The 27,449-nt window shown below is 37.8% G+C and overlaps 1 protein-coding gene across 3 annotated transcripts in view; it reads left to right on the top strand.

The window, feature by feature from the left end:
• The window catches only part of SLC24A2 (solute carrier family 24 member 2), a 111,783-nt gene that overhangs the window by 58,826 nt on the left and 25,508 nt on the right, over positions 1-27,449 (top strand). For 2 of the 3 annotated variants that reach the window (XM_039729937.1, XM_039729938.1), the window contains exons 5-7: positions 13,189-13,239; positions 20,688-20,783; positions 22,410-22,495. In XM_039729937.1, the coding sequence (XP_039585871.1) occupies positions 13,189-13,239; positions 20,688-20,783; positions 22,410-22,495 (233 nt within the window). The remainder of the gene's footprint in view (positions 1-13,188; positions 13,240-20,687; positions 20,784-22,409; positions 22,496-27,449) is intronic. The other variant, XM_039729939.1, reaches the window with a different exon arrangement.

Raw genomic sequence — 27,449 nt, forward strand, 5'->3', positions numbered from 1 at the left:
GGGCTAAAGAGTTTGTTCCAAATAATTTGATGCAAGTATGGATCAGACTCAAAGGAATAGCAGAAAGATGTTATAAAAATGTTTCATTCTTGCTTTAGTCAACTTAAATTTCCTCAGTATTTTTGCCATATGATGACTTAGATCAATAGGTCAAAAGCATTGCATCATTTGCTGAATTTGTTGGATTTGCAGAAAAAGAACAGTTTATGAGAGCATTAAAAAGGGCCACTCTCAAATAAAAGAAAAGTTTGAAAGGTGCCTATTAAAGCTAACATATACAGGGGGACTCTGGCAGCCCCTGCACTTGGGTGTACTCCTGACATCTTCCTCCTTCTCATTGCTTTTCCTTTTTCTGCATTTCTCTAGCATTTACTTCTTGGCCTTTCTCCTACTGGCTCTCACTCACCTGCACCCACCTTCTTTCAGCCTTCTCCTGTAAGATGGTTTCTTCAGCCCCTGCTTTCTTTCTGCACTGTTGGTTCCTTAGTCAGATCACTTCCCGATCAGACACCAGCAGCGCTGTGGCTGTCACAGCCAAGTCAACTGTGTTTTCAGTGGCAGGAAAAGTGTGGATAAAGTCTGGAAGCTCTGTGCTTGATTATTGAGGGCTTCTAGATAAAATATTGCCTTTAAAAGATACATTTCTAATTTTTGCACTGCTGCTGAGAGATACAGCTTTTCTTTCTCTTTAAGTCAGTAATAAAATTCACCGTTACATTCCCTTGAACAATTGCAAGGAAAATGGGAACATCAGAAGGCACCCTGCACTGTCGTTTGGAGTTATATGGATTTTGTAAGGGTGACAGAGAAGAAGTCCCATCTGTATCCTCTTGGTAGGGAAAGCTATATAGAGTGTATAAACAGGCCATGTGACTGTTAAAGATCAGCTTGACCTACACACCATTATTACTTCATTAACATTCAGTGTGTATTTATAGAAAACCAGCTCATCAAATTTACTTCTGAATAATTCATTTGTGAAGTCAGAACCAACCTCTACCGCAATTGAAAGCATATTAAAAATGCACTTGATTGCAAGTAGGAAAACATGAAATGAGAGAAGAATATTTACTTTCCAAAACTGTGGATAAACAGAACAGTCCCAAAATACTATTACACACTTGTGAACCTGTCGTTCCTTTTCCCTTTTCACATAAATGTGGCTTTGTATGGCTTGTGGCTGTCTTGTAAAAACCAACTTTCAAACTCTCCAGAATCAGCAGGCTTGCAAGGTGTTCAGCCCAGTTCTGACAGATGAGTAATATCTGAGATCAGTGGGAGCTGCTGGATATTTGGCTCTTTATATTCAGACAGGTGTGCGGTCATGCTGTGGATTTGACAGTCTAGACAAGGAAGGCTTCTCCCCTTCAAAATCTTGGTCTCAGCATAAAGCTTCTAAGAAGATAAGAGTTCAGCCACTCTAGCAGGTGAATGTGTAGGATGTTTGTTAATGAGATGTAAATTTTACATTACAGCTGAGACATCATAATTCATTAAAAATATAAATATCTGTATGACATTAGGTATTTGTTTGCTTTTATCTTATTACAGAAATAATGACCTTGAAAGACATAATTTCCTGAGGATTAAGATTAATGACTGCCTGTGTTTCTGGCTATCATCAACTCTTAGCCAGTCATTAATCCCCAGGAAATCCTCTGCCATATTTGCTTCTGCTTAAGTGCTAGTCTTGCAATCCAGCTGGTCTGTTCATAACAACATTACCCGTATGAATAAGGATGGCATCATCTGACCTGCTGTGTTGGTCAGACCCCAATCCAAAATCCAAGCAACCTGAATATAAATCTTGACAATCATTGATAATTCATAGCTGTTTTCTTCTGAGTCCTATACCTCAGATACCTTTGTCCTAGTTTTGAAAAGGATATTCCTGGGTTAGGAAAGTGTAGGTTTTACAAAGATCTCTTTACATTTTTTAATAGAAGATGACTGTTGTTTTGCAGTGGGAGCAGGGCAAGAATAAGATGGTAAGTATTTTTTATGAAAGTGTGCCATGAATAGTAATCCTGCCTTCTCCCTATAAGCTCTACGTTGCTGTAAAGATGATTCCTTCAGAAGTGGAGGGAGCATTTTCTCTCTGGAGGCTTCTACGACTACTCTGTTGAACAGAGAAGATAGCAGCACTGAAGTGAGGATTTAGAGCACCAGTGCCGTCTAAGACTACATTGTTTTTCTTGCACTGCTTTATCAAGATACTGGAAGAAAGAGACCTTTTCATTATCATAACACTCCTTTTCTGCCTGCTGATAAGGTGCCACAGGCCAGCAAAACATCTCCCACAAGTGAGGATGTAGCTAGTTGCTGACTTTCTTGCTCTGTGTGACAAGGCTATAACTCATACGCAAATGACATCCTCTGCATGAAAATTGGTGTGATATAAATCTCTGTCATGGCTTAGTCCCTAGTGAGAAGTAGATATCTTTGGCAATTTTCTCCTATTCCCATCTTGAGTCCTATTTCCAAAATGGAAAACTACAGGACGTACTTCTGCAGAAAATTGAATTGTTTATCTTATAAGCTCTACTTTTTTTTTAAGATAAAAATATGGTGCATGTTATTGGTGAGAGAAGTAACCTTCTGTTACATAAAGCTGAGCTTACAATTCTGTCACTTCCTTCACTGAACACAGAAAAGTACAGTACTTTCTCCGTTGTGACAAAAAAAAAAGAGAAAACCTGCATTCATACTTCTCAGGAAAATAAAGAAGAATACTCAAAGTTTTTGACATAGTAGTGAATTATTTATAATGGCTTGGTAGATGCTGTTGTGTTCCTAGATATTGGTCTTAAGAATTTTCCTACTTTTCCATTCTCCGTGAACTGTTCTTCTTCATTTGCTTCTGCTGCTTGGATACTTTTCTTAGATGTTATGGAAACTTTCTGCTCACCCAAAAGACACCCTGCAGATATTGGGTAGCCTTTGCCTGGATGGTTACACAGCAGCCTCCCAGCTTTTGTCTCATTTTGCAAAAAAACTTGTGTTCTTACTCTTCCCACGGCCTAGGTGACATGCACCATCATGTCTGTGCTCACTGCCATTGGTACCATTGGAAACCTTGTTTGCCTGAAGCTGTTTATTTGCTATATCTTCAGAGAGTAAGGCCAGGCAGCTCTGCTTACACCAACTCATGGGTAATGCTCAGCTTCTACATGGCTGTAGTAACCTAAGCACTTCCACTTTCCTCATCTCCAGAACATGGGTCTTCGGAATCTTTTTCAACCTTAACTGTTTTTTGATTCTGTTATACAGCAGGATTTGAGTGCACTTCACAGAAGAGCAGAATCACAAAATCACAGAATGAACTAGGTTGGAAAAGACCTTTGAGATCATGGAGTCCAACCTATGACCTAACACCTCGTCATCAACTAAACCATGGCACTGAGTGCAACTTCCAGCCTTTTTTAAACACGTCCATCAACAGTGACTCCACCACCTCCCTGGGCAGACAATTGCAGTGTCCAATCATGCTTTCAGTGAAGAAATTTTTCCTAGCCTAAACTCCCCCGGGCATGGCTTAAGACTGTGACTTCTCATTCTGTCAGTGGTTGCCTGGAGAAGAGACTGACCCCACTGACTACAGCCACCTTTCAGAAAGTTGTAGAGAATGACAAGGTCATCCCTGAGTCTCCTTTTCTCCAGGCTGAGCCACCCCAGCTCTCTCAGTTGTTCCTCACAGGGCTTGTGCTCCAAGCCCCTCACCAACCTCATTGCCTCCTCTGGATGTGCTCTGGCATCTCAAGGTCCTTCCCAAAGTGAGGGGCCAGAACTGGACACAGCACTCAAGGTGTGGCCTCACCACTTCCTAGTACCGTGCCAGAGAAGAAAGAAATACATCTTGAGAATTATATAGGCACAAAAGTACTTTATTTAACATGAAGAAATATGCAAATCTAGACAAAATCTATAGAAGTAATTTTGTATGTTATTAACTATCTCCACTTTAAATTCTTCATCATTCTTGAGCATCCTTTAGGCATACCCAAAGGCCTGTAAAGAAGATGAGCATCCTTCTTCATGCACCTTTGTTCTTAAGCAGCTTGTCCTTGGCTCTTCTGTCCCATCAAGGAAGAACAGTTCTCTGAGCACAATGCTCAGACCATTCTGGCTCTCCTCTCAGCTGCAGACTGAAATGTTTGCAAGGGATTTCTGCCAGAGAAGATGGGGGCTCCCTGCCAGGCTGGGATACATATTAGTAGTATCCCAGTAGTAACTGGGATTAATTATAAATATAATTAACTGTATTAATTATAATACAGTGTTTTCTCTTTAAATCCTTCCCATAGTATTTCAGTCTAGTATAATGGTGGGAAAGCAATGAAAAGGACAATTAAGCTAACCTTTAAAGTGTAGTGTCATGTCAGGGAGATACTCATTCTCTTTTTATGTGTCTAGCTTTCAAAAAAGTGATGTAGTTTTTCTCATTTAAGTTGGAAGGGACTTTTTGCACTACGGAATCCAGCTAGTCCAATCCCCTGCTCAAGCAAGATCAGCTTCAGCAGGTTGACTATGACAGCTTCCAGTTGTGATTTGAAAATGCTCATAAATGGACACTCCACAGTCTTTTTGAGAGACACATTTCAGTGTTTGCTCATCATCCTAATATGTGTCTGGATAGAATTTTCTGGTTTTTCGTTTGTCTCCATTGACTCTTCCCCTGTCAATGGGCACTTCTGAGGGAAGTGTTTTTCCCTTTTGTTCTTTCTGTCCCATCAGGTGCTTATACATGGGGATATGAGCTCCCTGAACCTGCTTTCCCCCAGGCTGAACAGTCCTAGCTCTCAGCCTCTCCTCTGATGAGAAGTATTCCAGTCCACTCATTATTTGTGGCCCAGTGCTCCTAATGTAGATACCTGAGGTTCCATGATAATGTAGATGAGATGAGTATTTTAAAGCATCTCCAACATCAGACACCCCATAATTCCAGAGTCACTAACAGCATAGGTAGAATAGAAGCTCATATGGGTTGCATGCAGTTAAGGGCATGCCTATTTAAATAGGCATAGACAGTATTTTAGATAGCCTAGTTCATATCTGTCAGAAAGAGAAAGAGAGAAATTATATAGCTGTTTCCTCCAGTATCACTTAGGACATCAAAGGTAAGCAGATAGCAGTTGTATTTACAAACATATGTAACACACAGAAGACATAAATGTCACTGCAACAGCTGTGGAACCTGAGCTGTCAATCAAAAAATCAAAATCACAAATATGTGATTTTGGCATAGAGAAAAATGATGTCTTGGACTAGTGAAGAGAATTTTATTATGAGGTTTTGGTTCTGCTGATTTTTTAATATGTGAATCATAAATACATAGTGATGATCAAAGAAGTAGACATTTAAAGTCTAAATTATTTTACTGAGTGGATCTATTTAGCTTACATACAGGAACAATTTCATTATTGTCATACTTTGGGCATGTAGGTCTTGCTTTTTCTAGGTAGCAGAGGCTGCAGTTCCATGACTATAGGGTGAGTGGGCTTGCAAATTTTATCGTACCCACAGATATTAAAAACTGTCTTTTTGTTATACATAACTTCGTGGGCAATGAAAGCCTAGCAAATTTCTCTCAGAAGGGGAAGTTCAGCAGGAAAACTCAGTTCTTTGTTAATGCTCTCCAACTCTATAGCAGTAAGTGTCAGATCTGCTTATCCTCAGAGATTCCCAAGACTCAGAGAGAAGGCACAACTCATTGTGCCTTGTGTTGTGTTAGTTTCATTGAGAAGATTTCTACTTACATAAAATTGAAACATAGGTCTCCTTTAAAATCTGTATTGATCTTTGTAGGTGGAAAAAGTTAAATAATGAAAATTTTCTGATGCCTTTATAATTTAGTTTTGAATCTGAAATGTAATCTTTGTGTTGTTTTTGTTGTCAGTTTTCACAACAGTTTACTTCTGCATGCTCTGTTTGTTGTTTTAACTATAATCTACCCAGGCTGTACAGTGCAGGCAGAATTCTTGTCTCTCTTGTCCATCATTTTTTCCAGTTTGCCCTGTTCTTCAGACAGTGTATTCTTCTTGGAGTTTCCTACAGAGAATGCAAGGAAGACATGAATATTTAAATACAAGACTGATCCCAGCTCAGGGTACAGCTGTTCTGACTATGTATTTACATGCTTAATGGCTTTAGTTTCATTTAAAGTTTCTTCCTAACTCAGTATTTCTTTGTTAAAAATATGAACAATAAAGAACTTAAGCAATGGATAAACCTGTACAGGTTAGGGAATAGTAGTGTCTGTGAGGGGCTTTCCGTTGAAACTGAAAAGTGGGAGATTTCCTTTAGTACAGCTTGCACATGACAGATGACTTCATTATCCACGAGTTGGTTGGATTTTGTGACTGGATAGTGAAAGGAAAGCATGCTGTTTTCTGTTATTCTCCTTGGATATGCTGGAAAGCAAAACAGCTGAAATTTATTCAATTGGAGTTGTAGGTTTCCAGATCCTACAGTGTTTGGCCCAAGAGACACTCAAGGAAACCCTTGAATGATCCTACTTGTTGAATCCAGAATCAGTTGTTGAACTCCCAATATCATCAGCAGAATGAGGTTTCACTTCTACACCTTGAAATTCCCATTTTCATTAATATTTGAAAATTGTTTGCAGATAAATACCATCTTTAACATCAGCAGGAATTGTGTTTGATCTAGGCCAAGTCAATTTTGTTGTATTGGTTGTCTTTTGGTGTTACTACATTGTAGAGAATGTTTGGCACTTGTCTTCAAGAGTTGATGGCAGATGGAAAAAGGTGTCTTATGACGGAAGAAACAAAGCTCTCAGGAATGAGCAATTTCATGATTTTCTTTAATTTAAGCAAAATAAAAGCACCTAAAAATATCAAAATCTGTGTCTGACATGCAATAGTAATTTCATTTGCTTTCTGCTCCATTGCATATGTCATTGACCCTCCCGTAAAAACATTTGCTCTTCAGCCCATATCAGTTAAAGACCCAACAAATTTCCATTTGTTACCACAAGGAGATTTGTTAGATGGTATGGACAGAAAACAGTGGATTTTCACTCTTCACTTTAAATGTTGCATTAAGAGCAAAGTAATAGGTAGATCTAACTTTTGGATGTTGTCACTATCTTAAGCTGCCCAGAACATATGATTGTAAAAATTTTTAGTTATATTTCTATTCACACTTCAACTTTATCAAGTTGAAATAAACCAATTATGTAAAAGTAAACAACCCTAATGAAATTATTTTTAGGGCAGAACCACCTAAAATAAAATTTAAAAAACAGGGAAAAGACACACGAGGAGAGAGAACAGCAATAGAAGACTTGCAATTTAAAGAGATGGAAGGTGACCACATGTTACTAGAGCTCGGGTGTACAAAGTAATGAATGATTTAGTTACTCTCAATGTACTCCCCAATAGCCAAGTACCTGAAAGACTGAATTTATATTATGTTCTGTGTCTGTTTAGGACCATTAATAAAGCAGTAGTGGTAGAAGTATAAGCAAAAAAGACGTAATTCTGAAATTCAATGCAATTTTTAACTGTATTACTTACATACAAAAGGGATCTTTTTGTATTTTCCACAGAAAGAGTTCAGTGGCAAAGCCTTCATTTTTGAAGGACTGGCAGCTGGAAGGTCCACAAGTGAAAAATGTAGGGTACAGCATCTGATTATCCAGATGTAGTAGGAGAATAAGTATTTTGTTTTTAAAAAGAATATTTGTTTTCTCTCCTCTGCATTCTGCAATGATACTACATACAAACTCCCACAGCAGTCCCAGTCTATCCCAGATAGAATATAATTACTCAGTAAGGAAGCTAAGAAGTTTAGAAAGATTCACAGTTCCTGGTAGCCTTCAGTTGCTGGGACTTTTTGTGTGGTTTTCCTCTAACAGTGTAAGTAAAAAGGCATTTTCTTTTGTTAAAGACCTCTTAGAAGTTAGGACTCTAATTTTAAAACTTTAAAAAAGTAATGTTAATCTTCACTAGATCTTTCACAAGTTTTTAACATCAAGAGATCTTTGTTCCTAATCTAACATCATTGCCGAAACCAAATTCAACTTTGATTCTAGTTTAGTTTGGACAGTCACTACAACTTATCTAGGAAAGTTTTAAAGTACCCTCCTTTTTCTGTTTTTTTGGATAAGACTGATCATCTAATTAAATTTTCTCAAAACCTTGATGTCTAGCAGAAAAAAACAGTAAAGACATCGTTGTGCTCCTTGATGTTATCATATGAATTCCTCTAATTCCTTTGACCATTTTTTTGCCTTCTTTTTAAAAAATGCAAATAAAAAAAGTCTTGACACCTTCATGATCGTAGAGGTCAAAGAAAAGGAGTGTCTGGTAAATACAGCCGTGTAATTGTGGTAAAAATTATGGGGTTGCCATCAGTAATTTCTCTTTACCAGTTTTGTTTTAAATAATAGATACATCAACTTTGAAGTTTTTAATGAACTTGGAGGAGTGTGACATGAATTCTCATACAAATGCATTTTTTATGCAGCTTGTTGAAGAAATCCACAATTAGTTTCTTTCATTTGAGAGTCTGACTTTTCCATGAAGGGATACGCATGTTTAGTAATGCAGGTTGCTGTCTCTAAAATAGCTGTATGGCTTATGAGTAGTTTTAGAATCTCTGACAGGCTCATTTCTGGCCTTACTTGGGTCAGCTGCAGTCTGTATCTGAGATCTTTGTCACAGGAGAGTGAAGAGAAATATTGGTTCTCCTTTTCTTCTGTGGCAGCCTGGGGCTATATACTTAAAAGACAGAAATGAGTATTTAATCACAGACAGTATGTACTATACTTAGTGAGTGTAAAATAATCTGAGTTATTAGCTATCTTCTTTAACAAAATCACAGAAGAGTTTGGTTGCAATGGACATTTAAGATCATCTAGTACAATCTCTCTGCAATGAGCAGGGACATGTTCAACCAGTCTGGTTGATCAGAGCCCTGTACATCTTGACTTTGAATATATCCAGGCATGGTCCATTTACCTCACCTCTCTGAAAAACCTGGGCCATTGTTTCAACATCCTCCATACAAAAAATACCTTTCTTATGTCTAGTGTGAATCTACATTCTTTCTACCGCAGTAACTCCTACTAAAAAGTTTGTCTCCATTTTTTTTGCAGTTCCCCTTTAAGTGACAGGCTGCTCTATGATCTTCTCAGAGCCTTTTCTTCCATATGCTGAAATACCCAAATATTCTGTCTTCATAGGAGAGGTGCTCCATCCTTCTAATCATCTTGGAGGCCCTTCTCTGGATTCTCTCTATCAGCTCCATGTCCTTCCTGTGCTGGGACTCCAGAGCTGGAAGCAGCCCTGGAGGTTGGCTCTCAGCAGAGCAGAGGGGCAGAATCCCCTCCCTGGCCCTGCTGCCCACGCTGCTATGGATGGAGCCCAGGACATGTTTGGCTTTCTGGGCTGGGAGTGCCCATGGCTGGGTCTTGTCCAGCCTCTCACCCACCAGCACCCCCAAGTCCTTCTCCCCAGGGCTGCTCTGCATCTGATCATACCCCAGCCCAGAGGCTGCTCCAACCCAGGTGCAGCACCTTGCACTTGGTCTTGCTAAACCTTTTGAAATTCCCATTTCCATTTGTCCAGATCCCTCTGAAGGACATCCTGTCCTTTGGGTGTGGCAACTGCATTACTTTGCTTGATGCTGTCTTCAGACTTTCTGAGAATGCAGTTGATCTCCCCTGTCAATGTAGTTGATGAAGATATTAAGTAAGACTGATCTCAGAGAGACACCAGTCATTGCCAGCATGCATCAGGACTCTGAGCAGTTGACCACTACCCTCTGAATGCAACCATCCAGTCAATTTCTTCCCAGTAACACAGGTACATCTCTCTACAATTCAGTGAGAGGGGGCATGAAGGGATCTTACAGAAGTCCAGATAACTGACATTTGTAGCACTTCCTTTGTCCATTGATGTAGTCCCTCTGTCGTAGAAGGTCACTGACTTGGTCAGGCAGGACTTTTGGTGAAGCCATGCTTGATGTCTTGAACATAATTTGAAATCACAAATAACATAGCCCCATTAACCAACAATATTTTTTTGTTTGCTTAAATGTGGTGTGACACCTACAAACACAGTAGAGAACAGTACATAGTAAGACTGTTGTAATCCTTCAGGAATGTCAGTCAGGATTACTAGGAACCTTCTGTTCTTGTCTGGTGTAAAAATATGCAGAAGGGAACAAATTAATTCAGTGACTGTGTAACTGTTGGGGATCAGCTGTTAAGCTGCATCTCTGCGTCCTCTTTGTTTCATGTGACAAGTAGGGATGCAGGTACTGGCTGCCATCCAGCCTATCTACTATGACCTCACCATGGGAATTGCACAGCATGTTCACAAAAGTGGAATTGTCAAATTTTAATTGTATTGGATTTGGGGATAATTTTTCAAGTACCCTTTTCAATTCCATTTACTTCTAAAGCTGTGAATTTTTTCCAATACAGTAGGTTTTTTTTCTGAAAAGTACTTCATTTTCTGTTTACTCAAAGTTATATTAAAGAGGGTATATATATTTTGGTATCACAGGAGAACTCAAAAACAAATACCAGATATAGTCCAAATTTTACAGCAGAAGTACTATATATTGGAGGCAGACTGTGTAGAGGCAGATCTGTCTTGATGCCAAGCAGCACTGACCTAAGTAATCTTAAAACCCTCAAATATAATGGAGGTGAATACATGCAGCTGATATCTTCTGGGATCATTGTAGTGCATTGTCAGTGCGCTGATGATTGAATAAAGCATTCTACTCTGGGTATAGGACTATAATCTTTGGAGAACATAATCTCACCAGCAAGATTGGAGTTTTCCTGGAAATAATTTTGCTAACTGCAGGAATTAACCTAGTATAATCCTTGTGTGTTGAATTGCTGAAGTTCCCAGAACATGATTATCATCAGCATCATGCACTGTAATGCATCACCTTGTTTCTCTTCTTTTTTGGTCTCTGTAAGGTCAGATTGACCCTTTTTTATTTACTGTTTGTCTTTTATCTCTCACTTCAGATGGGAAGTAAATAGATTTTAATGGGATTGCCAGTGTGTGAAATGTCCTGCATTGCTGCCACCCCATATTTTTGGTTTTTTTGTTTTGAGATTTAGAATTCACAGTTGTCAGTTTCCTCTGCAATCTCTTCTTCTTCATCTGCTGAGTCAGAACCCTCATGCTATTCTGTTAATTCTGAAGTTTGTTGCTGTGGTGCAATGTGGTGCTGTGGTTCTTCTCAACTTCATTCATACGGTCCCTCTCTGCCAACATTTTGTTCTCCATGTGCCTCCATTTCCGTATTTACTTTTACATTCCTTTTGGCAGACTCTTTCTGGCATGTGTGTTCCAATCCTGTCTTCAATCTCCAGTGAATGCCTCAGCCCAGGTTCTAGCAAAGCAGGCCCAGACACATGAAGGCAAAGATCAGTGAGAATAAGTACAAGCAAAGGTGCTGCTGTAGAATTGGCAAATATTAAGCCCTAATTAAATACGACAAGTAGTTCCAAATGCTGTATATAGGGGTGCCTATATTGAAGTTACTGGGAGTTCTTTCCAGGTAAGGAGTGAAATTAAGATAGTAGGAGAATAGCTTATATGTACTAGCAGCTACAAAGATTTTGTTGCAAGACATTTTTACAAAACAGTATATGCATTCTTTATTGCAGTAAAACAATATATTAAATTCTGTCTTTAAACTACATTTTTGTTTGCTTTAAGAGAGACTTAATGTCCTATTCTATTGGGCTTACTTCTGGGCAAGTGAGACACTACATTTTATTAACAAGAGTATATGAGAGTAAGTTTCTTTATAATATGCCTATGAAAAATCACTACAATCGTATCATACTTTCTAAAAAATCCCAGTGATAATAGCCTGTATATTTTAGTTACATGGCATAAGACATTCTCTATCTCTGCAAATGTTGTAAGATTTCTTTTATTTTATTTTTTAAATGTATCTCTCAGAGTGTCAGATTCGATATCATCACAGTATTTTACAGTTAAAAATTAATAGCCATGTCTCAATTGAAATTCACCTTTGTGAAAAATTGTTGAAAAATCATCATGCATCATTGAAAAACAAAATAATTGGATATCACTTTTGTATTTAATTGCTTAAGGTGTTTCATAAATATGGAAGAGAATATTTGCAAAGAAAAAAGCATCATCAAACTGTTAAGTATCCACTTTTTAATGGTTACATTCTGTCAAAAGTTGGATGCTCAGAAACTCCGTTACAAAACTTTTCATAAAAATTATGAGTGGTCATTCACAAATTCCTCAGCCAGACCATTTACAAATTCCTCCTTGAGATTAATTTTTCATTGTCCTGTTTTGTAGGTTTATGTAAATTATTGTGTTTATACACACAATAACATGTATGCCAAATTTTAAGAAAAAAAGCACTTCAAGAAAAGTAGTGTAAAACCACATCTGGAATAAAAAGAGGGTTTCATGCAAGACCTTATCACACAGAAACAAATAGTAGTAGCCCTGCAGACCTGGAGACCTCTACATTCCATTCTTTTTTCTGCCCGATAGAATCTAATAATGCAATATATTCAGATAGATTGAATGAGTTAATTAATTTAGGTGTCATATCACCTGATGAGACAAGTAACTTTTTTTTTGATTTCACAAGTGACAAGAGCGTGGTTAAATTAAGTAGCTCCTCTAAAGCCAGTCAATATCAGCACTGGTATCAAAACAGTGTTAGGGAGCACTGTATTATGAACAGTTCCTAAAATTATGTGTTTTGAGACTTTTTTGTTTAATTTGGATACAGACATATTTGAATGTCTGACCAGGGGAATGATAAATGAGCTCAGTTTGCAAAATTACCACTTTGGGTACTCTCAAGGTTTATTGTGTTTTTGGGTACTCTCAAGGTTTATTGTGTTTTCCCAAATGTAAAGGCACCAAATTGTCAAGAAACTTGAAAGGGCTAAATTTTAGATTTCAGTGCTTCTCCTACATCTCACTTTAGCAAGTTTAACACTTTAGCTAAAGTCAATGACTTGTGAAATTTTGGAGGGGGAAAGCAGTGCCATTTCTGTAATCTGTGTTTCGTTGTCCTGGAAAATGTTTTGCATAATCACTGTTCCAGTTTATGAAGCACATGCAAAAACATGTACATTTCTTGAATGTCTGCTGGTTCCTTATCTCTGTGTCTTTTACTGTGATGTTATAGAGCTTGGATCATATGGAAACCTAAAATATTATGACACAATGACTGAAGAAGGTAAGAAATATTTTAGAATTTTTTGTATGAGCTTTTTTTGAAGCCCTCTGAGTGCCTTTTTTGTGTTTACATTTTCCTTTGTTTTTCTTGGTCCTATTTTCATTTTCTCCATTTTTGAATAACTCATTTTTGCATGTGTTTATTGGTGGCTCAATCAGTTACAACACTTTTTTCAAGTCTTTCTTTTCAACATTTCAGTTCTGCTATTTCAGGTAAGAAAATACAATGGGAGGCTTTTAGCAAAGAACATATGCAAAACCATACTTGCAAATTATCTGGCACAGTGTAACATCAATTGTTAGGTACTTATTTGATGCCATGTTTTACAATGCATTCAAGAAGAGAAATTAATTTATGGATTTTCAAATCACTCAGAACAATTGCTAAGTGACTTTAGTTTACTGTATTATTGAAAAACAATTAATAACCTTTAAAAACCAGGCACGTTTATTCCTGGAATATTAATTGTATGCTTGATTGCAGTGCAAAAAATTTGCAGTTTGAAATCCTCATTCTAGCAATACAAGAAGGAAGTAATTAGGGCCTGAATCAGGGCTCAGTGAAATCTCAGGAAATTTTTCTGCTGATTCAAAAGCACTGCAGTGCTATCATACTAATTCAGGAAAGCAGTTAACTCCGTACTAAATTTCCAACACATGCTTCTTGTCCTAGTGTGATCAGCATTTCTACAATTTGGAATTATCCCTGAACTGAGACTTGATTGTCTGTAGGATCAAGGTGTCTTGTCCATCTTTCTGATTATAATGCCAGACAGATGTTTTCATTATGTTAAGTTTAGAGATTAGCAGCATGTTTGGGGATGAGGAAAATCTTGAGGCCTGTAGAAAAGTTAGCCACCTATTCCTACTTGTTTTTAATCATAGGAATTTAAGACAAATACTGTAATTCTCTTTTTTTAAAAACACAATTGCTTTCTAGTGTCGAGTAATCTTGAAGATTTTAAGAGAATCTTCGTTGCATGACTTACTCATGATCCATTCCTCAGGGAGGATGGAAAGTGGTAACACCTGTTTCCCTCTTTCTGAAGTGGCTGTTGATACACCAGTATAACCATCTGGTTCTGGGCCTGGCTGTGGGAGGTGGCTCCATGCACCTTTGCACCACGTGCTGGAAGATGCTGTTTTCATCTGTGGCAGGCCTGAGCTCATAGAATGGTCTTACCTCACTGCGCCCCATTTCCCAGATTAAGCATGTGGTTCACAGGGGTGGTACCAATATAAGAAAAGATGACTGAAAGTAAATTTTAACAGTCAAACAGTGGTGTCTGTGTTGTTTAAATACACCTCTGAAGAACCTGTAGGAAGCCATTCACCTGGGCCACTCAGATATGGCTACCAGAGATAAAGCTTTTGCAATATGTCTTATCTCAATCTTCATGACAATCAAGATAAAAAGGTAATTTCTTATTGTAGCCTTAAATGTGAGTGTGTTAAGTTTTTTATTTTTTATGGTGAAGTATCATATCTGTTAGTTCAAAAGTAGCCTTCTAAGATTCATAAATACTCTATTGACATCTAAATGTAGCTATTTGTAGGGAAATACCTGTTGCAGTATAATACATACATATATGTATATTATTGCTGTGTCTATGCAGAAGTAATGCTTTTAATATTCAATGTCACCTCAAAATGCATTTCTCGTTAATAAATAATTCAGGACCATACTGTAGCACAGCAAAAATCCAGTAGCAGAAATAAAAAGGAAGTTCTTTTTCTTTAGAAACACTAACATTGACAGGAGTCTATGATGCAGTTTACCTTCTCAAATACAACCATCATCATTTTCGCTTGTCTTTCACAAGGCAAGTAATGATTAGTGTATTTTAGAAGTTGTATTTTGATCAAAGTGTACTATATTTTCAGCTTTCTGTGGATTTTCAGAAGTTTAGTTGCTACCACTCTGCATCACACTTACTTGCATTACCCATTTACTTCTTTCTCTTTCTTTTTATGACTGAGGCTTTTGTACCTTTTGCACAGCAACTTAGTCACAGGAATACATAAATCCAATTACAAATCCATTGATTTTTTTGGAACATCCTTATGTCCAGTCCTCAAGCCTGGAGTGGAGATAGGGAGTATTTTTGCCAATTACAAATCCATTGATTTTTTTTTGTAACATCCTTATGTCCAGTCCTCAAGCCTGGAGTGGAGATAGGGAGTATTTTTTCAGTCCTTCAGTGAAGAAACTCAGGTGCATTCATTTTTCCTCCTGCATCAGAACAATTAGGGACAAGAATTAATGGTTAAGCTATAAAATACAATCAGGTTCAGCCTAATGGCCAGAGGGCTGTTGTACTCCATGAATTAGAAACTGATTTCTATTATTTTGATCGTTTCCCTTTGGTCTGAAAGTGACTTTAAATTAGTTTTAGATTAATCAGGTCAAACTGAGAGACTAAATGTAGCCCACAAGATGAGAAGAGACCTTCACTGTAATCTTGTGCTCCACCAATAGTCTACAACATGACAAAATTGCATGTGTTTTCATTTGATACTTCTGCTTGATCTTGAAGGAGAAAGCATGTAAGGTGGATTTCTGGATTTAGATTGGTAGTCACTCACTAGTTATCTTCCACAGCAGGTCATAAGCAGTATTAGTAAGTACAGTTCAGAGTGCTCAACAGCCACAGATTTGACATGGTCAGACTCATGAAAGCTTGGCTATGGCCAGATGGATGCAGTAATTTTCCTTTGATCACAGACTGAAAACAAGGCAAATGGTAGAGTCTTGAATTTTTTAAATGAGTGAATTTCTGAAGAACTGTTCTCACATCAAATCAGATATTTTTCTGACCCAGGGAGCCTGTACACTGCAATTTACTTTGTAGATAAAGGCTTGGCTTTTTAATATATCCTTTATCAGGAAGAGAATCTCTGCCAACAGATGCCAGCTGGAGTTACTCATGCAGATCAACGCATCTCTACATTATACAATACTGATTTGTTTGTGTCTATTCAAACAAAAACCAATGTCATTTTAAACTACCTTCTCTGATAATCATCTGGCCTTGATCACCTCTTCTTTCTACTTCATTCTTTGCAAACTGAAATAAGCTGCCAAATCTGTTGGAGTTCAGTGAACCTAGATTAACTAAGAATTTTCTATAGTGATCTGTCCTATTTTTGGTCCATGGAAGCATGCATTGTCATTCATCTAAACTCTCATTACACCACCTGTTGTGAAAAGCTCTGTTACATAGTCAAACCATGGTACATAGGAATGTTCCAGAGGAAACATAGGCATCTACATTCTAGAAATAATAACAGTGGCATAAAATTCCAATGCTTGCTTTATTTAATGACCCCACCTAAAGATAAGAAAAAAGACACAAGAGAAGATCTGTGCCTAAGATTGACCTTAGTGGCTTTCTGAAAATTGGAATGACTTAGAAACATCCTCAGCTGGTCCTTTTTCTTGGTGGCTCTGTGCTTCCCCTTCAGTGAACAAGTTTTGGTTTGGTTTAAAGGAAGAAAATGGTAGAGGAAGGGACGGAGGATGGGAGGCAGAGAGGGAGGGAGGGGGCACTGCTCTGCTGTCCTTTCTACATTTCAGTGTCTTCATGCGTATGAATACTACTGCTTTTTTCAGTTTCATGTTTGTGATAATTAATAATGTTTTTTAATCATTTTCTTGCACTTTCGTTACCTATATTGAGTGAATCTAATCAAATGTAATGATATAAAACAATATAAACTGAGTCATCCATCTACTGAGAAATAAAAATAAAACAAAAAACATTTTCCATTTCAAGTGTTGATTTTAACTTCCATGACAGTGACTTACAACTGTGGAACAGTCTCCTGAATGAAATGGTGCAACCTAAAATCATTAAAAATCAGTGTCAGAAATTCTTTCTAAAGATGGTGGGAGGTTTTTGTAAATGTAAAAAAAATGGAGGACACATTCAATTACACTAATCTACATCAGAAAGAATGTGAATCTCTGTGAAAACATTTTCTTTTCCGTTCAATAGTGTCTGTGTTTCTCTGTTAAGAAAACCTACACAGTTTTACACAGTCTCAAATAAAATACTAGAATATCCTTAGGTTCTTCATCATTTTAAATAACCTCTAAAACTGGACCTTTAATTGAAAGCTCCTACACCATCTTGGACTAGGTGGGGATATGGATGGCTCCACAGATATTTTACAGAAATGTGTCAGCTGCATCATTTTCATTGCTTGCATAAAATGCATTTCTATATACGTGGCATCACAATCTGAATTCTCAAACATATAAAGCTGAGTTGGAATCTGAAAGCTAGCATAATCCTTTAGGAGACTGAATTTATATCAGGCACCTTTTAATATCTACTCACTCTTCTGGATAAGCAGTTTTAAATGCCCCTACTCTTTCAAAAGAAGTTAGGAACCACCATGACTCAGCATTTTGGCTTAAAATATCTGGGGACATGATTCATATTTTTTCTGGTTTTCTTCTCTTTTACCTACTGTCCAAAAAAATTCCTTTTCTTTCTCTCACTCTCTCTTTTTTTAACTCTTTGTTACTTCTTCCCTTTTAACTGGAATCTCTGCCTCTACCCTGTGCAGTGAAATAATGAGATGGCTTGTTATTTATGATTGTGTTCTATGCTTAAATACTGTTCTGCAGGCAATTAACTCTGGGTGCCAAAAATATAATATTTTCAAAATATTGTGAATTGCTAATTTTGATTTTTTTTTTTTTTTTTTTTTTGGAGCATGATGTGTTTGTGAAAAGGTAGGGACTGCAGAAAGGACAGTATGGATTATTAAATATTTGTGGTATTTTTATTACTTTCCAAGTGGTTTGCTGTTGAAAAATTAGTTCCACTTCCCAGCAAATGATAGCTGCTAGTCTCTGAGAACTGCTCATATACTTCTCCATGTACAAAAGTGTGGGTACAGGGATGTGAAACTTCCGTTTTAAGGAGGGAAGAGAGGATTTCCTTCCTGACTAATGATTTATCCTTGTATGCTTGGAGTTTCTCCAAGTATTTATCTTGGCAAGAAGTGACTGTTATCCAAATAACTGAATTAATTCATGACTTCTTACTTTTACTTTCCACTGTTAGTCTTTTATATAATTCCATTGAAATATCATCTGGTCTTAAGTCTGTGCTGGTTTTGCTGCAGGGACACCAAGAGTTTTTAATAGAATTTTTAAACTGGAGATGGAGAATTAATAGAGCTACAGGCCCTGTATCATAATAGCATTTTTAATTAGAAAATCTCCTGTAAAATAGTCAACAGTTAAACTTTCAGAAAATATTTTTAAATGCTTAAAGTGCAATAACAATCAGGATAAATCAGTAAAGGCAGATACATCAACTTTCTACACATAAGATGTCCAAAGAGTCCTTACATAGAAAGATCTATGAAGGAAGAAAAAGGGTTTTTTTCACCTAATATTCACATCTTTGACATTGCCTTGTTTTAATGTATGATTTAGAAACAGTGGTCAATAAAGGGTGACAAAACCTGGGACCTCTGGAGAGTGTGTTGCCCTAGAGAGTGTAGAGGTTGAGCTGGGTAGTTAACTTAATGGAAGACAAAAAACCCCAACCTGGCAGGTTTAGAAGAAAAATTACCTCTAATAATCTGATATGAAAATCATGTACTCTGGAGACTTCTTCTACCCCTTCTGAATCACAGAATATGCTGAATTGGAAGGCACCAATAAGGATCATCAAGTCCAACTCCTGCCTCAGCACAGGACAGCTCCAAGAGTCACACCAAGTGCCTGAGAGCACTGTCCAAATGTGTCTTGAGCTCTCAGGCTGGTGCTGTGCCCACTGCTCTGGGAGCGGTTCCAGTGCCCTCGGGGTTTATCTAGCCTCCAACATAAATCTCCCCTGACACAGTTTCAGCCCATTCCCTTTGGTCCTGTCACTGTCCCCACAGAGCAGAGATCAATGCCTGCCTCTCCTCTTCCCCTCATAAGGAAGTTGTAACTGTGCTGAGGTCTGTCCTTAGTCTACTGTTCTCCAGGCTGAACAGACCAAGTGACCTCAGCTGCTCCTCATACGCCTTCCCCTCAAGGCCCTTCAACATGTTTGTAATCCTGCTTTGGACACTCTGATATTAAACTGTTGTTTAATATCTTTCTCATATCATGATACTCCAAACCAGCCCCCAGCACTCAGGGTGAGGCTGCCCCAGCTCAGAGCAGAGCAGGACAATCCCCTCCCTTGCCCGGCTGGCAATGCTGGGCCTGGTGCCCCCCAGGACAGGGCTGGCCCTCCTGGCTGCCAGGGCACTGCTGACTCACGTTCAACTTGCCATCAACCAGGAGCCCCAGGTCCCTTTCCATGGCACTGCTTACAGCATTTCCCAGTCTGTCCATACATCCAGGGCTGCCCCATCCCAGATGCAGAATCCAGCACTTTCCCCTGTTGAACGTCATACGATTGGTGATTGCCCAGACCCCTGATTTGTCAAGGCCTCTCTGCAGGATCTCCCTGCCTTTTGAGGGAGTCAGCAGCTCCTCTGTTTTTGGGAACTTACTGAGTATTTCTTCCAGTTCCCAATCCAAGTCATTTATGAAGATGTTGAAGAGCACAGGGCTGAGGATGGGGCCCTGTGGAACCCCACTAATGACAGGTCCCCAGTCTGCTGTCACCCCCATTCACTGTAAACCTTTGTGGCTGACCTGTGACCCAGTTGCTCACCCTTCCCATGACGTGGTTATCCAGTTGTGGGCCGCCCATTTTTTCCAGAAGGATCCTGTGAGAGACAGTATTGGAAGATATATTGAAATCCAAAAAGATCAAATACATTATTTGCTGTTTATCACCTGCATGTGTTACCTTATCTTTAAAGGAAATCAGGTTTGACAGGCAGGACTTTGCCCCTCATGAAGCCATGCTGGCTGTGATAAGTGATAGTGGTGTCTTTCAGGTTCTTTTTAGTAACTCCCATAATAATCTTCTTCATAATTTTACCAAGCCCTGAAGTGAGTAGAAGTCACAGACACATAAATAAGTCCAAAGTGACAAAACTGACCACACTCACTATAATGTGTTAATATGAAATTGTGTTCTATGGTACTACAAATTGAGAACTGAAACTGTTTGTGTTTATTTATGATATCTCGATTCATCTGTATTCATCTTCTGCTTCAGCTGGAATCTTACACCAGCACATTTATAGGTGAAATTTTACTGACTTCTTCCAGAGAAAAATCATAGCTTTTGGTTTCAATTTCTTGTTCTATTCATTGCTGAGTTCTCAAAAAAAAAAAAAAACCAAAACAAAAAAACTACAAAAAAACCCCAACTCTGTATACGGGAACGCGAGATAGTGTTTACTAGCATATTTGCTGTTTGAGGAGGAATTGAAATGGATTATCAACAGTGAGCAGTGATCTATGGAGACTAAGCTATGGCAAATAAACTTTGCATCTCAAAATGGCTACATTGTAATAATGACAATGTTTTCTTTTAGGAAAGTTCAAGGAAAGGGCCTCAATTCTGCATAAGATTGCCAAAAAAAAGTGCCAGGTGGAAGACAGTGAAAGGCAGAATGGAGCTGCTAATCACGGTGAGTGCAGCATTGCAGATTTATCACCTGTGCCTGGGAGTCTCTTTCACTGTGTTATTTTGTTTGAAAATTGTTAATCATTACTTTCTCCTACATTACATGTTCTATTTTAGTAAAAATACTTTGATTCTCTGTACCAAAGAATATGAAATTTATGGATAGGAAAGAAGTTAAATGCAAGAATAGAAAACCATTCAAGGCATATAGAAAGCCGTCTAGGCAGGTTGAACAGAAAAAGCAAAGCTGATTTTAGTTATGTGTTGAAGTGACAGAGAGGCAAAACTTCCCTCCTATATACGGGAAAATTTAATTAATTTATTAAATGCTCTAGTAGACTATCTGTTTTATATGGTACCACCCTCATCACAAAAAGCATCACCTTCATATTTAAGATTTGATTTGTCTGTATACTACTTTCTGGGAGTCATTGAGGCCCATCTATGCTAATTGTGGAAAATTAACTTACTACAGTTTGCCATTAAGGCAAGAATTTTTATTTTAGTTCCAAAGTTCCTATGCTAAAGGAAAATCTGTACCATGACCTGTTTTCTCTACTTTACCTCATCATATTATCTGCATTAGAAAACCAGATACAAATGTGTCCAGTAAAATCTGAATCATTTTATTACTTGACACTTTTTCTGACCTTGTGTTATATTTACATAGTATTTGCTTCCAAAATCAGGCAGTTGGTTGGGACGGTCTGTTAATAAACCATAATGCTGACTGCGGGGTTAGGAGACAACACACATATACTGAAATAATTACAGATAGTCTGGCACTCCACTGTGGCTGTGATCTCAGATTTTTAATTTAGAAGAATCTCAGGATAGCAGTAATGTAACTAGACAGCTGTATTTACTTCTATACACAAGAGCATGCCATAAGGCATGTTGAACTTGAGTAAGGCATTTCAAATTGCTATTCCCCCTTACTTTGTATTGTCCAGTGGATTTTGGGCCATTGACACATTTATGTACTACATAATTTATGTAGTGATTACTGCTTAGAGAATTCTGAGACAGTCAAAGTAAGAATAAATATTAATAAATTTGGCATCAGAAACCTAAGGCCTAACTTTATCCCTTTAACTCCTGTGGAAGTTCAGCACAAGGACTACAGGATTCTGGTTTAAAGATCATCCTCTATTATTAGATGTTATTACACCATATGTTTACTCTTTCCTATGTTTTTACATGGAAGACAACAGGATTACAGCTTGGAAGCAACATTACTAATTGCAGGGGTTAGTGTGTTATAAAACTTTTATCACTGAATATATCCCCCCACGTGTATTCAGCACAGTGCATTCTATAATGTCAGGGGTGAATGCTGTATGTCACTTTTTACCTGAAGTATTAGGCTCAATGCATTTAGCATAAACAAAGAGCACTGAATATTGCAATGAACTTAAATATTTCTCAAAATGCTAGCTCACTGCTTATAAGATTTTTATTGAAAATGTGTACTAGGCAAATTTTTTTTCTTTCTCTTTTAACACGCATGTTGACTCAACATTAGTATTTGATAGTTTGCTCAGACTGAATATAAGAGAGCTTTTCATAGTATATTTGTAATTTAATATTATGATCTGTTGTTTTCCCTCTCTTATCTATGATTCCACAGAGAAAGGTGCAAAAGTGGAAGTTGCAGTAACACCACCGAGTGATTCAGGACCAGTGCAGAATGGAATCGCCCATAATGTTGAAGAGGTCAATGACTTTTTTATTCTTCTTTTTATTCTTGTGTTAGCATATATATTACATGTTTGATTGTGCATTTCACTGAAAGTAAACATCTTAATAGAAAGAAGCTGACAGTATGAACTATCTACATAATATTTAGTTTTCTTTTACACCTGAACCCAGTGTACAGTTTGCCATATGTAAAAGATCTTGCATTCTGTTCCTGCCCTTTAGTGTAAGGTAAGGTAGAAGTCTGAAATCTATTCTTTTGGGAAATGTATTTTTACTTTACAGATAAGGTGTTTGAAGCCATAAATATAGCTAATGGAAATTGCTTGTCATATTGCACAAAAACTATTCTCTTAAGAGAACCTGTCACGATGTGCATCATGAAATAGTCAAAATTCATTGTGAAAGAGGACCTGTACACAAACTTCTGCATCCTGCCTTCTGTTATTTGCTTCATAAGATTTTTTTCCCTACTGGGTATGTTCAGTGAAAACAATGAAGAAAAAGCAATCTTAAGCAATCACATATCACAGCAATGTCCACATGCTTTTAATTTACATTGTAATAAAACATTTCCTAGGCTTGTTCAGAAATCTGCAAGGTCAAGGAGCTTTGTCATTTGAGATAATGGTTTCAGTCTCTGCAGGGGAAGAGGGGAAAATTATTGCAAGAGTACATTACTCAGCAATGTGCAGTTCCTTTCATCTCCCTTTGGACAGTTTAAATTTGCAATTATGCAGGCTTTGGAACTTTTATGTTAATTTCAGCAAGTATTAGGATATTCAGGACAATGATTCTGATGTTTTAGATGTGGAATACATTATTTATCCTTATCCAAATGGCACAATAGAGCAAAGCAGGGCGGTTTGTAACTGGTGGAGGAATGAGTCTGCAGATTTAGCTCCATCAATCTGAATGAAAGAATTTCAGGTATCTGCTGTCAAAATAAAAACTAGCAGTCTCCTAACAGCATTTTGACATGGTCCATCCTGGATTCCTCCCCAGTGGCCTTTCCAATTTTGTAGCGGTAACCTGGCAGCTTTCTTAGGCTGCTTGAGTATTGCTGAAACATATTTTGTAATTTAAAAGTACATACTGGAATTTTTGAAAAGTTGTAATGTAAATAGACTACTCATCCATGGAACAAGTAATTACGCTTCCACAATACTTAGGACCCTACTTCACTGTCAAGGTCTCTGCCAACTCTGTAGTGTACCAGAGGCTCTCCTCAATGTATTGCCTGGATTTTTGCATAGCTTCCTTAAACACCTTTCCAAACTCTAGTGTCACTCTGAAGGTAATACTGGGTGCTTCAGTTTCCTTCTGCTCTCCATATTGATGTAATGGATGCTAGTAAGATTACTCTTGATTTATAGAATACAACAAAATTTGCAGGCAACAACATAGGGCCACTCACATTTCTGTGACCGTTTCCATTGATGAATATTAAAATTTGAAGAAGGGAACTTGGTCATTGCCCTCCTAACCCTTCTTTTAGCTTTTCAAAACTTGACCTGCAAATGGTCTTGAATTTTGATCTTTTTGTAACCAAGTGTTCTCCATTGTATATTGATACCATTTCCTTCTAAGTAGAATTCAATCAAGTAGCTTGAAATTTAGATTATTTTTCCTTACTCTAATGCAAAAGGAATGGCTATAGTGTCAGAATTTGGAAAGACAGTATAAAATTGCTTCTCTGTGGTTTTCAACTTGCATAGTCTAAGGATAAGGTTTTGTGACCTGTAAGTGCTGCTTAGAAAAATCCCCTTAAAAAACTGTTAGAGCTTCCATGTTGTGGTAATGATAATTTAGAAATGAGAAAACTAGAGGCACTGTCAGTCTGGACTGACAAAGCTTCAAGTATGCTTTTGGGGGAAAAAAAATGCTGTCCTGAAAACTGCAGGATGTGAAATGGCTCTAGTCACATAGCACGTCATTGTGAACCATGTTTTCCATGATGATACAAAAGACCTGCATAGGCATCTAATTCTTTCTCCTCCACTGTCAAGTTCCACTGTGGTCTTCATGCTTTCCCCTCTTGCAAAACAAGCATATTTCTGGTTTTTTTCTTACTTTTCACTGATGCAGATTATAGTGTCTGGGTATAAATCCCTGGACAAGCATTTTAGAATATCAATCTCTATACTGGAGTTAGAATTATCTTAAAATAAGTACATTAAATATTCTATGTTCCTCTAGTAAAAATAGAATATGCACATAAGTCCATTTTACTTATAAATTCCATATTTTAAAATGACAAAGTTGAGGAAAAGACCCTTGTGAAAAGACGGTCTTAGGCTCAGACTGCAAGCAAAGGAGAAAAAACCAGCTTTCATGTTGTATTTTAATTTTCATATACTTGTAAAATATTTTTTTAAGGATAATACTCAATTGCCATGATTTAGTTTTCCATTTACCTCTCCTGGTTTCTTTAAGGGCTTTTTAAGAACCTCTTAATATTTTTTCCCAAATTCTTTTTCTTTCCTCCTTTGCTTCTTTTTCAAGGAAGAAGGAAAGGCTTACACAGAGCTGAAACACCACACAAGACAGATGCCAGGATGCTGTCAGGTTAATGACTTCTGCAAGGTGTCATGACTAGGTGGATTTCACCTAATTTATTTGGGGTTTTGTTTTGGTTTGGTTTTAATTTCTTCATTTCTCTCTTCCAAACTCCACTGTATTGCTTTTCCCTTTCCCTTTTTGCTAGGACTTTAACTCCCATTTTTCTTACTCCACTGCCTTCCAGGGAAATTCAGCTGTTCTCTTTCTACCACAAGATCTTGAGCAACAAGAAAAACTCTAATGCTGCTTACCGAAATTCAAAAAGGGTGTCCAGAAAATATACCCAGCAACATTTGTGCCAGATAGTGAGACTCTTATTGCCCCACTTTACTATAAGTAGCAGCTGATATCCTACTCTTTGATAAGACTGGGATCATCGGCTGAGAAGGACAGACGGCTGTGGGTCTCCTTCCTATTTCTTAGCTGGCACAGGAGGGAACAATACCTCCTCCCACCATACCATCTGTAAGACATTACTGCTTTATTTGAAGTCAGAAATTGCCTTCCTTTCTGCTGAATTTTGCATCTTCCTTGGGGATTCTGTTCTACTTACAGCATTCTGTCTCTTAACCTTTAGCAGGTTGCCACAGAGGAGAAGACTGTTATATAACACTTCATAGAGTGGTACCAAGCATGCACAAGAAAATGAAGGAAGACTGAAAGGACACTTACTGGCTCATTGAATGTTTTATAAAGTGCCCTTCAGAATGTGATCTGAGAAATCCAGTTCCACCCCCTGCCACCTTCTTAACTAGCATTTGGTAGCTGTTTTAACCTGTGGCTTACCTAAAAATAGTTTCCAATCTGAAGATAACACCTTTTCCTCCCTCCCACCCACACACGCACGCACACATGCACGCACATACACACACATACACATGTACACATGCGCACAGCTTTTCCTGTTTCCTTGGAAACCCCACCGGGAAAGTATTTACATGCCAGCCATGACTGAGATAACTTTTCCATGAAAGTGTAAGGCAATTTTTGTGTCATAGGAGAGTGGTGCAAAGGCTTCATTGCTTGAATTGGATTTAATCTGCTTACCTGAGCAACAGTCTGGCAAAGCATGTATTGCCTTCCCCACAAAAGAGCAGCAGCACCATTTTAGGACAGAGCATTGACTGGGACATGTCTCCCCTGCCCTGGAATACTCATTCAATTCACATAAAATTAGCTCAGTGAGAATGTGAGTAGCATTGCATTCTCTATCTCAGGGTATTAATCTGAGCTATGTTAAACATTACTATTTCATAGAGAGAGAGCATAGAGAAGATTAGAGCAGCCTTTGTTGTAAGACTGTGATATATTCCAACATCCAAATACTTTTTCAGTTGCCATGCTTGGTCTAAAGAAAATGTCTGCATCATGTTTGCTCATTGTAACTTAAAGAGAAGATGCTGCTATCAAAAGGAGTTTATCTTTATTTTCACAATGCTACCCAGTTGCCTACTCCACATTTTTTTCTGTTGTATACCAGTTTGACTTACTTGAAAATTAGGTTTGTGCAAAATGGCATGAAGACAAAGTCTTATTCTTTAGAAGTATTTCCATGATACCATAGCTGATATTTCTCCAGGTGAGCTCACTGAAGTTTTGTGTGTTACATTCTGAGAATTTCTTCTCAAATTCCCCAAAGAGTGCTGGCAATAACATAGCATAAAAACTAGCATATAAGTCTTGGGAGCTGTAATTTTACTTATTTCTGCAAATGCCCAAGAGAACACAAGCAGCAAGAGGAGAATCTGAACCAAACACCTACCTGACCTTACTCCTTCCTATAGGGTCCACTCTAAATCAGTTGTTTTCAGCTCTTTTCAGTGATGGTGCAGCAAGGATTGGCACAAATTAGCTGTCCTAAGAAGGGTATAAACATATACAGAATGCATTCTGAAAGTTAATGGATTTAATATTATTGCCTGCTTGAATTTTACTCAAGAATTTGTAAGAAAAGATGTTGCTTTCTTAGTCACCCCATAGAAATTGCATACTCGTGTACTAGCTTACTATCTCAACTTCTTTTTTTTTTTAATTACTTGTAAGAGAACATAAATGAGTGATGTAGCTTACAGATAAGAAGCAGAAGGCAGAGACTTGAGGCTATTCAAAGAGTACTGCCTATACTCTGTGCCTTTCTAATGAAATAGATTAATGTGACAAGTGCCCTTCTAAAGAAAAAAATAAACCTCAAATTTGAAAATCACTATATGCCTCTGTGACAGAGAACATTTGAGATCACAATCACATCTGTTTTTCTTTACTTACTCATTGTTAAAAGTTGGGCTGTACAGAGCTCATTTCAAAAAAAAAAACTCACAAACAAGCAAACAAACAAACAAAAACCCACCCCAAAACCAAAGAAGACCTGAGCAGTCCTTTGCAGCAAAGAAAGGAATTGTCTCTTTATAGG

The sequence above is a fragment of the Passer montanus genome, unplaced genomic scaffold, assembly GCF_014805655.1.
Source record: "Passer montanus isolate IOZ18808 unplaced genomic scaffold, ASM1480565v1 scaffold7, whole genome shotgun sequence".
Taxonomy (NCBI): Eukaryota; Metazoa; Chordata; class Aves; order Passeriformes; family Passeridae; genus Passer; species Passer montanus.